Source organism: Amblyomma americanum, chromosome 10, assembly GCF_052857255.1.
Source record: "Amblyomma americanum isolate KBUSLIRL-KWMA chromosome 10, ASM5285725v1, whole genome shotgun sequence".
Lineage (NCBI taxonomy): Eukaryota > Metazoa > Arthropoda > Arachnida > Ixodida > Ixodidae > Amblyomma > Amblyomma americanum.
This window is the reverse complement of record NC_135506.1, coordinates 115294926-115307418: the sequence shown is the minus strand read 5'-3', so window position 1 is coordinate 115307418 and position 12493 is coordinate 115294926. Positions and strand designations below refer to the sequence as shown.

General features: G+C 45.0%; 1 protein-coding gene across 1 annotated transcript in view; it reads right to left on the bottom strand.

Moving 5' to 3' along the window:
* Positions 1-1332: 1332 nt before the first annotated feature.
* LOC144107485 (sodium- and chloride-dependent glycine transporter 1-like) overlaps positions 1333-12493 on the bottom strand; it is a 29889-nt gene continuing 18728 nt past the window's right edge. The window contains exons 7-10 of the mRNA XM_077640505.1: positions 11613-11712; positions 8764-8864; positions 3085-3243; positions 1333-1659 (exon numbers count right to left, since the gene is read on the bottom strand). Coding sequence (XP_077496631.1) covers positions 1489-1659; positions 3085-3243; positions 8764-8864; positions 11613-11712 — 531 coding nt within the window. The 3' untranslated portion in view covers positions 1333-1488. The remainder of the gene's footprint in view (positions 1660-3084; positions 3244-8763; positions 8865-11612; positions 11713-12493) is intronic.

Sequence of the window (12493 nt, the reverse complement as noted above, 5' to 3'; positions counted from 1 at the left end):
ATAGTTTTGAAGCCTGGGAGGCGCTCCTGCGGAGCGCGGAACCCAACGCGCAGCGCAAAGCCACCCGCGTGGCGGCTGAGGCCGTGAAGCATCAGCTACACCGTCCTCAGCCGACGGCCTCTTCTCCTAATCGGGCTTAGGCTTCGGCCGAGCCTGAGAGGGGGTAGGGAGACCACCATCTGCCAGAAATAAAGTTTTTCTGAATTGAACTGAACTGAACAGCTCCACTCCTCTCGCCAAGGCAGTCATACAGCCAGATGTTACGATGGTGCCTACGAACAAGGCAGCTCGGCAGAATGCAAAGAGGAAGCATCAGCGAGCTACGGAGACGGAAGAAGAACGAGAAGAACGACTTCCTAAGAGACGTGCCCAGTATGCAGCTCGGCGACAACGTGCAACCTCCTCTGTGGAAACAGCAGAAGCAAAGGAAGAAATTATGAGTTTGCCCGACAGTGAGTCTCCTTCTACTAGTTCAGAACGCGACTAAACGGCAGAGGAGTGTCCAAGAAACCCCGGAACATCGGCAGCAGTGGCTCGAGAAGGAACGTGCGTTTCGAGAGAAGGAAAATGATCTGAGAATAACACACTATTGCTTCGCAATCACCAGGCTTAACCAAGCTAAGCCTCGGCCGTTTTTTTTGTGTTTCTGAGTCGCTCTGATTATAATTCCACTTTTCGTGGGGCGCTTCTCTGTTCATTCCTCAACACCTGCTCGGTTCCTAGAGACTTTTTCCCCATCACGTCTCCGCGCTGCAGAGCCCGCCGCCTCGCGGCGGTCCCCACATGTATACAGTGCGAATGTTATCTCTGCACGCTCTCCCCCGCAGCGGGGAGCGAGTGTCAAAACCGAAATATACACTATGCTTTCAGGTAAACTTACTTTTTTTATGACATGCGGACCCTGTGGCTGGAAATACGAAAAAATCCCGGCAGAAAAGTTTCTTAACTTAGCGTTAGGGGTAGACTTCTCTCGGGCTGCGAAAGTAAGGCAGTACAAGCTGAAATATTCAAGTAAAAGCTCTAAACATATACAGTTGAGAACCCTAGTCTTAATGGTGTGCTTCGAGAACAAAGCCGATATCTTTATTAGCCGAATTTTGGAGATCACACTTGTAGATGTAAGAGAACAGAACATTGACAATCACCTCCATAAGTGTGGTTTCCAGCCGGTGACTAATAGAGCTTGGTTTGTGGCACATGCGGTCCAGAGAAATTTGTTCGCCCACTGTACACCTGTCGTACAAACCTGGTGGCATGAAAAGTGTGTTGGTGCAAAGAGAAGTTTGTTTTTTTTAACAGAATTCTGAAATAAAACGGCAGATATATTGTAAACCGATTTTATAAATAAAACAGGCGTATTAGGTGAAACGTTCATAATTTTGGTGCGAGAACTGCGGCTTAACGGCACAACCACTGGCGATGGATCGCATTAATCTTTCCTTCTTAACGCCGTGGGCCGGTGACCCAGCACAGCCTGGTTCAATCCCGTCAGTCCTCTTCTGGCAGGTCACCTATCTTCTGCATGCTAGCATTAAGGTGTGCTGCCGCTCGAAGCCGATACCGAGACCGCCAGGACCTTTGATGTTTCCTGTAGGCTTCAAGGAGTGCGGGGTCCCTTGGACCCCATAGCGAATGCGGCTTGACCGCCTCCTTGATGTCCTGGATAGTAACAAGAATACTAAATTAGGCGCGAACCGACACACCGCACGAGCAGCTTTACAACGCAAGGTAGGCCTCGCACATTTTAATTTTCCGTTTCTGCATATCCGTTCTGTATTATTTTCACTGAAATAGGATTATCATTTTGTAGCGAATGTTCGCTTTTTATAACTTCTTTAACCGAGCCACAGCTTTTTGGCGCATTCATAGAATAAACTTTTCTTCAAAAACATTCTATATGGGTGCGTACCATTCTAGGTCACTAGATTTGAATATTTATGTAGATAATGCTGGAAGAAAAATCACCATTACGATTTTTTGTGCTTTCTTATAACAGGTGAAATGCAACAAAAAAAATTTCAGATGTTTAGGTTACAGAAAAAACACGCATTTAATTCAACAATTCCCCAGAAACAACCGGCAGTCAAACATCCGGTTAATAGCCACTAGCAATATTGTCACCAACAGCGTCCATGCTACGCTAGATTCTTTGTCACTTTGCTTGTGACGACTCCTTTGTGATCGGTTCGGCAACTCTTCCAGTGGGGTACGTTCGACGGCACTCCACCTCACATCCGTATCGTGATGTGGCGCTCAGTGATACTGCACATACCTTGGCATGACACCGGGGACATCGCAGAATGCTAATTCGGGCCGCTCTATCATCGCTCAGTGCAAGCGCTCGGTTCAAGATGGCTACTGAGAGATGTGTAATCTAAGGTAGGCAGTCTCAGGTGCGCTCTCCCCGAGAAAGTGCTTAAATGACTCCTAAGAATTTATGGTTCACCACATGAATATACTTCTTGCGAAGCCATAGCAGACCTAGTTGGTGGGGAACAGATTAGAAGGCTTGAAGAATTGATTCGTTGGAATATCTGGACACCATAAAACTCATTCATTAATGAGCAGAATCGAGAATAAAATGCGCATAAACTTGCAGCTGTTGCCCAGAAGTGAATACAGCCGAAAGCAGAAATCTGCATGAAAGACCGAACAAGAGCGCTCGTGGTAACTGACTCTTCTGATGCAGTCATTCTCAAGCCCGCAATCTGCAAGAACTGTGCCACTGAGGACAACGGCGCCTCATGCCCGAGCACACTCCTCAAAGCAGTCGTACGCCGTTACAGTGTGCCAAGTTGAGCACTAGCACAGACACACTTTGGAATGCGGGCTTTGTGACCGGTAACTACGTTATTCGTGAAATTTAAAAATAACATTCGATTTGCGAAACTGAAACATAATTACTAAGCTACCTCCGCTTGTTTGTATATGTTCTCTCTTGCGTCTGTTGACGCGGAGCCAATAAATTTTTGAAAGTTTGAAATGTCATGTAAAAGTAAATAACATGGAGCAGTTCATAGAGCAAAATGTACTGGATCAGTGTAGTAGTTTAGACAGAACTATACCCGTTGGAGTGCCCCTTACCCGTTTGTACTTTCTGAAAACGATCATACTGACGACCGCAATGATTCCCAGGCACGCAACCACAGTCATAGAGCCCATGAAGTTGGCCCAGAGCGGATACTGGTAAGTGCCCATCTTCAAAACTCCGCTGAAGGTAGCCAGAGGGCTCAGGGCGGTCAGCTGCACAGAAAAGCAGCAAAAACATTCGTAAGACCTGATACAATTCAAGCGAAACGGCACTTTTAGTGAAACTTTTAAGCGCAGCGTAGGAACTGCCCACAGAATAATCCTTCTTGCCTCATTATGATGTCCGCGCCTTTTCTTCACAACCTTTGTTCCTGAGGTTGTTTCTTAATGGTTTTGATTCCGATATTGCTCTCTAGCTTTGGCACTGCTTCTGCGTCATTTGCGCACCTGATATACCTTTCCAAAAACTACTTTCTCCTCTTGCTATTTGCCTTATTACGTTGCCCTCGCTACTCAATTTTGGCTTCCCCTTTATTCGCTAAGAGCGCATAGCTAGGATAGCCTTTGGCTTTTCACACATCGAAACTTATGGTACCAGAGCGAAGTGACAAGGGACGGCAGAAGAGTAGCCACTACGAACGCTGGCGTGCTGCTTACTCATGTCCAGCGCTCGTTGGGACCAGGGTATGCACGCAAGAGCTTGAATTAGTTTTTTGCACTGTGATGTGAATATCAGTGCCACTGTCCAGGAAATGCGCGCCACGCACTTGAAATGGATAGAAAAAGCTTCCTGGCCTGCTATGCGATTCTTGAAGGCTTAGGCCAAGAGTTCAATTTGTCGCCACGAATTGGCAGCGCCACTTCGAAAACATAAGGCAGGCTCTACTACGGACACACCAATGAAGATACGCCTGAATGGTTAGGCCACCCGCTCTGTGTCTTCCACTACTGACTGTAAACGAATCGTTTCACAAAAAAACAATGCCTGTCCCCCACCCGGGACCGACGGCATCATTGAAGCACTGGCGCAATTACTGCTAAAGGCCATAAGAAAGACGGAGAGACAGCCAAAGAGTAGGAGCCACTAGCTGGCACAGGCAGGCCCCTATGCAAGGAAGGTATGAGAAGGGGTAATGAAATACGGTTTTCTTTTACCACAATATTGAGGGAGGATTTCATGCGAAAAACGTGAGCAACTCTTCCGCATTCTTCTAAAATAAAGGACAAATGTGGGCTGTTTCACAAAGGCACCTCTGCGCAATGCGAAAGCACCACCTGTGTGGCAGGGCCTGAAGAGGCATGCAATGTAACGCAAAGATCGTTAGCTTGAATGCTTTTTACAAATGTGGTTTTCAATGAAGTCGTGTAAAGAAGCTGTGTAGAATGTGGCTCACCAGCTGCATTGTACATTGCAAGCTGTATTGGGGCTAGTCTACTTACGGAAAAGCAATGGTTTTAATGCAGGAATGCACTTAACAGTTCTATTTTCGCGTCCCTTTGCCCGCAAATTCTGTCCGTTCAGTTCCCGTCCGCCCATGTACAGACTGCTGTAACGCTAAACGCGCACCGTAAAATGATTTCCCAGTTAAACCGCTCCCTTGTTAGCCCTGAAATTTCACGGAGAGATAGCATACGGCAGTATTTTTGTTTCAATACGGCGTTTGGATGCTGCACTTGTCTGATTCGATCGGAATTAAGCAAAAATGCGCGTAATCTGCAGCATCGCCGACCGAAAACAAGAAGCTTTCGCATACGTGATACCATATTCACATAGGAGTATGTGAACGCTCGTAAACACGTTAAGACCAGGCCAGATACGTGAAAGCCGTGTAGTTAATAGAGAACTGCGGTAACAAACTATTAGCTGAACGCGAAAGTTTGGAGGAAAGGAAATTTTCCAAAAGGCAATGCGGAAAATAATGGCGGCGCAAATATTAAAATGAGTAAATAGACAAAAACAAAGAATACTTCATACAACAGTACAAAGAGACACCTGCACAAAATGCGTACACTTAAAAAAATTAAATCTGATAAAAGAACACGATGAAAGTTGTGGGCCGATTTTAATAAAAATGGCCAAAAAGAACGAAAAAGGGACGAGAAGGCATTTAACGTGCCCCTAAATGAAATGTCCAAGTGTGATGGGCGGATGTGCTTATTTTGTAATAAAAAGGGCATCTCGCGTGTGCATCCCGAGTGCTGTGGATGCGTGCCAAAGTTTGCCGACAGAAAAAGGAGCAAAAAGACAGAAATACTCAAAGTAAGTGAAGCCACTTTTTCCCCTGGAAGCTTTTTATTTTGCACTTCTCGATCATAAACGAGCTAGCCGGAATGAAAGTTTACCTTACTAAAGGCCTGTCTAAAATTTTCGGCATAATGTCCAAAACTGAAGCCGTGTCCGTAACGAGTCTCCAGTGCAAGGAATAAAGCTGAATCACAAAGAAGGACACTGTACATTCTTGACGATCAGGAAGTGTGATAAAGAGTCTCGTACTCTATTATAATAGACAATAGTTTGATTTTAGTGGCGGAAAGGCAACTTGATTGAAGAGATCAATGACTATCATGCCCCGGTCTGCACGAGAAGGGACGAGAGACCCTTCGCCATCAATATATCACCCTTGAGGATCCGAGCACCAGACCAGGGGAAATCTTGTGCCCATTTTATCCCCGATGGGTACCCGGTAACGCTGGGGATCGAGCCCCGAAGCTCATCAACCAGTAGGCCACCGCTGCGGCAAACTCACGTGCCCGACAGGAGTTATTAAATTCTTAGCATTTATAAGACCAAACGCTACAACGGCGTTGTGCTACTGTTGTCGTAACGCGGGTAAGGTGCGTGAGTAATCGCTATGCCAACAATAACACAGCCCAGGAAAAATTTCTGGAAATGACCCGGGCCAAATCTGGAGATCGCCATAGTGTCGGCGCACCCTCAGTTATAATTGGACATCGATTTTGGTGCAAATCGGCCAACGTCAAATTTCAGCGGCGGTCCGGTCCAAATTTTGGCGATGGCCCGGGCCATAAGTGGAGGCCGCCATCATGTTGGGCGAGGTGAAATTCGGGGTTGGCCGAGCCACAATGGAGGTAACTGTGTTTTATATGCTTAGTTTCACAAAATGTGGCGTCATCGTTGCTAGGAAACGGGACAACAACGAACGTACACCCCCTGCCAAAAGTTACAGCCCAAAGGTTTTGCTTCTAAGCTGTTTAGCGGGGCTCCCTAGAGAACCGAGAGGTCCAAAGCTTGAGAGGATTGAGGGCACGAAGTAATTTTTCTTTCGAGACATTACGATATCTGAGGTTGTATAAAGAGGCACGCTGCAGTACTCACAAGCCAACCCGTTGGACTCTATACTTTTTATGGGAGCTGTACGTACGGTGGTGGCAGTGGTGTTGGTGAGCGTAATAATGCTTTCGCAGTTAAAAAGGCTGTCATGTAAACGCTTGTGGCCATAGGCTTAAATTCACATTCACTTGCTTGCGTTGGTGAAGCACCACAGTGCCTTGACGGCGCACAATGAATGTTCTTACTTTATTTCTGCTCAATCCACAGCATGCCCTTTTTAGCATTCTTTTAATCAGCGCAACTTCAATTAATACTGCTACTATTAAGTAGTTTTTCGAGAAAGACTAAGTCAGATCTAGATATTGGCGTTGAAATAGGCCTAATTCAAAATTTACATCCTGATATTGACTAATTTATGTGCGTAATTTTTCTGTACGTGATGCTATACAGCTGCTCTGACTTACATTTAAATTTAAAGTCTGGTTATAGTTCTTGCGGATAAGAAACTTTCGAGTTTTTCTTAGTACCTGTTTACGTGGAGTTCGCTCATTTCGAAGCAAGAACTCTTCAATTTCACCATGGGCGTAAAAATTCGCCTGCCACCAAAACAATGACCTCCGAACTGCTGGTTGATGGCCATTACGAGACAACAGGCAGTCCATCGATGACGCTGATGCACTGACTGATGCGTCAGCGGCGTCAGTAAGGACAAGGTACATGTACTCCAAAAAAACACAGTTTTCTAACACTATTTGTGACTCCTTTGGAAGTTTGAACAGTATGTGTCATCTTTCCTGTTTGCGCCAGAAGTGCGGTATCTGATAGATTTGAGTACCCGATTAATATAACGCTCTCTTCAATATCGAAGAGAATGCTTACTGCCCCCAGTGCCAGTTATTCCGTAATATGACTACAATGAAAAGGAGTATAGATACCTAAATTTTGGGTGCATGCTTTCTTCTTTGTAAAGATCCGTAAGGCATTATTATACATAAATTACTATGTGGTATTCTCCTACGGCCGATGCATAATTTATAATCGAATTTTTCGTCTCGTGCTCTTTCGGTGTGGGTTTCAACAACCGAACGACTAGTGTTACGTCGACATGTGCTTATAGGTCCCGTGAAGCACGAAAAAAAAAGAGATAAAATCACTCCTTCCTTGTTTAAATCCACTGCAGTGCTAAACCCAGCCTGCCTCAAGAGATGGAATGACAACGAATGTAGACGCAGCGATTACAGTGCATTTTCGTGCCTCAGATTATCTATAAACACACGTTGACGTCACAGTCCTCAATAGGCTGTTGAAACCGAAACAGCATGATAAAAATCGACTATAGATTATTTAGTGGTCGTAGGCGAATAGCGCGTGGTGCTTCATACATAGTAGTGCAGCTCGCATCAGTGTAAAGAAGGAAATATGTCCTCAAAATTAGGTCCCTGTAATCCTTTTAAGTTTGCGGCGCCATTATTTTTCATACCTCACAGTGGGTCAGTATTCTGCTTCTTTTTTTTTGTGCGCCTTCAGTTCTTTAAGTACAGCGAAATGGATGGCTAGCAAGAAGCAAAGTAATATATTCATGCTAGCAGTGGTTCTATGCGCACAAGGCTGCCAACTTATCGGGATCGACAGAGAGACAGAAATTTTATGAAAATTTTTTTCCCCATCGAGGGCGCCACGCTCGGACTGCGAACACACCATGAATTATTCCTTACTGCTTAGCTCATCTGATTCGAAATGCGATTCACGCTTCAGAAAAAAAAAACGCTAGGACGAAAAACTCATGCGCTGCAGGCAACTGCCGGAAAAAATTGGAGGGAACACTTAAGCTCCTCTTTAAGGGTATGACGCGATAGCGATAACGGGTTAATGACCACATATGCAGAATTTGTCCTTTTCCCCTTACATTCACACATCCTCGGGACTCCTCATATTACTCCATGAGGAGTGGTGCAGCGGTTAAGCGATGCGCCACAGTCCTGGGATGGCAGCCGCTGCCACCGGTGGGGCTTGTGAGATCCTGGCTCTTCTTCCCGAGCAACCTCTCGCGACCAATGACTACGTTGTTTAACTCCCACCTACCGCAGTGGGCAGATTGCTCACAATCTGGTGGGCAGAGAGTGATGACGCCGCAAGTTCGCGTGACCAAGGTAGCCCGTCAAGGTTGTTTCTGTGGGGAATTTTCGTGGATTTTTCTCTCCAAGTCAACGGCGCCGACCACGAACGCCGTCGAAGGTTGCGGCTTTTCTGCGATACAGGCTCCTTAACGGTATCGCGTTGATGTACAGGATTTCGAAGAACCAGACTTTTAGCAGCAGAAGGCACACAACTAAATTCTAGCACACCCTATCCTAAGGATATTGCCACCTCATTCACCTCATTCATGGACTAACCACTAAACCTATATTTCATTGACTCTCCTAACAGCGCAGCGCACTCACAATCAGAATTGCTGGACAGACGAATTGCCACAGCAACATGGACGCCCTGCTAACTGGACGACCGCGGAGGAACTTGATGTCCCGAGAGATGTTGTGGGGACCTGCATGTGGAGAAATTAAGAAGGCATTAATTTGCTACGGCGCATAATGGCCGATTATTAACCAGATAAACCTGAGTTTTTTGCGTTTGCGTTATGTAAACGCGCGTTTTCAGCCAACCACAATTATCCGTGCGCTGCTGCATGACGGTTTTTGTTGCCTCCGAATCTGTTCTATGCTGATCCCTTGCCGTGGTGAGTGCTTGATACTAACAATGCCGCAGCCATCCCGGCTCTCGAAAAAATGTCAAGGGGGGACACTAACCAGATTAGAATAAAATTACTTTAAACCATTTTGCAGCGATAGGTGCATTGAGAAATTTCTTCCTCATATATTCGCAATTTGATGGCCATAAAAAAAGCAAATATAAATATGAGGGAATACTTGCCTCAGTGAGACGCTGGTTTAAATGACAAAAATTGGTGGACAGAGGCAAAAAAGCTCGACGAAGATTTAAAATCAAAAGTCAGTTGGGAAATGAACCACGTTTTCCTCACGTGTTACCTGCTAACCTAAAAATAAGCTGTCTAGACAAGCCCGGATAATAGACCCCTTTTGCGCCTAGTCGTGATCGCGTCGACGCGCGTGCGCATGCGCCGTACAGTCCACGTGGCGTCCACGTGGCTCCACAGTAAACGTATACGATCCACCGCATCCACATAGTTCGTACGCATGCACCACATGGCTGTCTGGACACACAGCCACGTTCTTGAGCTCTCCCAATATTTCCCTCCGGAGTTCCTAAGTTTCTAAAGCGTGAAGGCAGGGGAAGACGGCAGTTTCTTCCATCCGCTGTCACGCATAACATCACCATGCACGACGCCGGTTGTGTAGCGCAGTTACTTTTAGCCGATATAGGCCTGCATATCTTGTCCGATAATCGGCTCTCATGTTGAAGGGAGCTGCACATTGACGAGTGCGGCCCCTACCCGCATATACAGGGTGTATCATCTAAGACTTTACATGATCTTTAAATATAGGCTTTTTCATTTAGAAGAGCGTTTTTCCCGGCATAGGATTGTCAGCGGTGTAGTACATCAGAATAGAGCTAAGACGTTCTAACTAGCAGGCTCGTTAATGAATACTGAATAGTTAACTTTTTAATTATTACTGTTAGGTTCCTTGTATACTGAGAGGGCGTGCAGTCCACATTAAGTATTACCCATATCAGTTTTTTTTTATTTCGGAAACACAGTTACTCTCGGCGCTGTGGCCTAACCAATTCTCTCTTCATTGCGCCAAAATACATGCGCTTTAGAGAAGCTTTCAACCAAAGCAACCTCTCCCAGTGCACGTCAGTCGTCGAAAAAGCCAAAATTTCTTAGACCACCTCGCCAAGGGTAACTGTGTTTTCGAAATTATAAAAGTGATATGAATATTACTTTCCGGTTGGCGGTAGAAATTAGTCCAGAGTCCTCCACCACGGCTTCTCACGGAGCTCTTGTGCAGATTAGGTACGTTCAACGTCACACACTGTCCAATAATCGCGACGCCCCAAATGCTAGCTGGAAATGACGGAAGTCCTCAAATCTCTCTCTACCATTCTCTAGAGCCGATTGAGCCCACTTGCCACGGTTGGATTCCCAAAGCCGTCCGAGTGTAGTAACTGCTCGTGGTTGGCCTCATGTCGTTTTTTTTTATATGCACACTAGCTGCGTACTACCGCTCGCCAATCGCGAATGCGAATTCTATTTCAATTAATCAACAAAAACTAAACTCGTCTGTTTTCATACTCCACATAAAAAGCTTCCCTTTGTTGAGCCATTGTTTTTACATTCTTCACATTGTCTTATTTGTTGTTGCATTCCTATTAATTTTTCAAATAGTGTCAAATACCTGCGTATACTTTTTGACAGAGATATGTCTTGGAATAGTCATCTTATCTTAGTACGTAACAAGCTTCGTGGTTTATCATGTGACTCGCAAGCTTATTTCACATTCCTTTATTTATCGTATCCTCAGACATGGAGTCACTGTTTTGTATCACTGCTCAAAAAACTTGGCAAATAAAATTAAATGCAATACTAAGGAACATTCTTCGATCCGTGGCACACAACATTGACGTTTCACCGGACTGCAATTTATTTTCGTTTTTACAACTGCCCTCTTTTGATGCCCTATTTTATTGTGCTCACTTTTGGGAAAGTGAATTTTTTATTCCTTCCATTTTTCGTTTTTTTTCGACATAACCTTCGTTTTACGGTGCCTCGCTGCTACACTGATTATGGCCTCTTCACTCGTAATTATAAGATACCCAAAATTTTTAATTATCTGCCTGACTCTACTTATGAGTTTCTTTGCTGTAACAACTAAAACATTCCTTAAAAACTCTTCTGTCGGTACATTAAACAGTTTCTTTGTTCTTGTTTACTTTTGGTATTAAGGTCATTCTTGTTTGCTTGTTTTGTCAGGCCTGTTTTGCAATATCTTCGTCATTCACTGACTGCCTGGTACTGCCCTACAAGCCTTTATTGGTTGGGCAGACCTGTCTTAAAATTGTAAACATAGTTTCTGGAACGAAAGGCACTTCTTCTCCTCCTTCTTCTTGTTACTAATTATTATTATTATTAAAGAGTGCCAATGGCCAAGCTATGCCTTCCCTGGCTTCGATACATATATACACAGATGACTGACTTTCTAAGCCATTAAGCGGATATACAGAGCCAATCCCAGTATGCGACACCTTCTACTCAGCATTAACACAATTGCAATTAAGCTACGCAGATGCAGTGACGTGGCGAAGCACTGACCGTATATCCAGACGATGGCCACAATGCCGTACAGCGCTACGACAGGTATGGCCAGACCCCCAACGTAGGCGTCCAAGAGATGGATGATGTAGAAGCCGTTCTGAAAAAAGATGCAGTCGAATACTGATACGATTATTGCGCACAGAAGGCCGCTATATGCAGGTTCTGTACTACTGCTTGTGAAGGGAAACCGCTGTGCCTGAGCTGACATGCCTCTATAAAGGATGTCGCTGGAGCTGTGTAGCGCGCTTGCCTGCGAAATGCCGGAGGCAGCTCATAATCTGAAACGGGCAGCACTGTTAGTTTACTTCAGTTTCGTCAAAAGCATTCTTCCATGTTTTGAATATTGTGCGATGTTTTCTACCACTGCCGTGCTGAAACAAAATATCTGTCGCTTTCTGCAGGATAGAAAAGCGTGCATCGCGAGTGCACTTGTGGGTAGCGCGTAAGCTTCATTGTCTCGACCCAGAGACACTGGGGTATAAAGACCTCACGGAAACCGCAACGAAAATCAAGTTATTAAATAGTTACGCCAGAAACAAGACCTTGGAAAGGAAAAGTGAAATGAACACCGCTTTTCATGCGTTGCAAAATGTCTAACCAAGTTCTCGTATAATCTTGACATTTGCGTCAGTTTGTCTTTAAAAAAAACCATTAGAGGCAGAGTAGCCAACCTTCAAGCACAAAAAAGTAACTAAATAAAATGGCACGCTAATTTTTGCTAGTTGACTTTTTATTCCAGAGGAGCAAAGCAGGTATAAGCAGTTTCTCGGATTCTCCTTTAAACAAAAATCTTGAGCCGACGCTCACAGCCAACCTCAGCACTTCCTTTCTACGTCCAGCTGTTAAGTGCTGATTTTGAAGATGGGCCTTAACTTCCC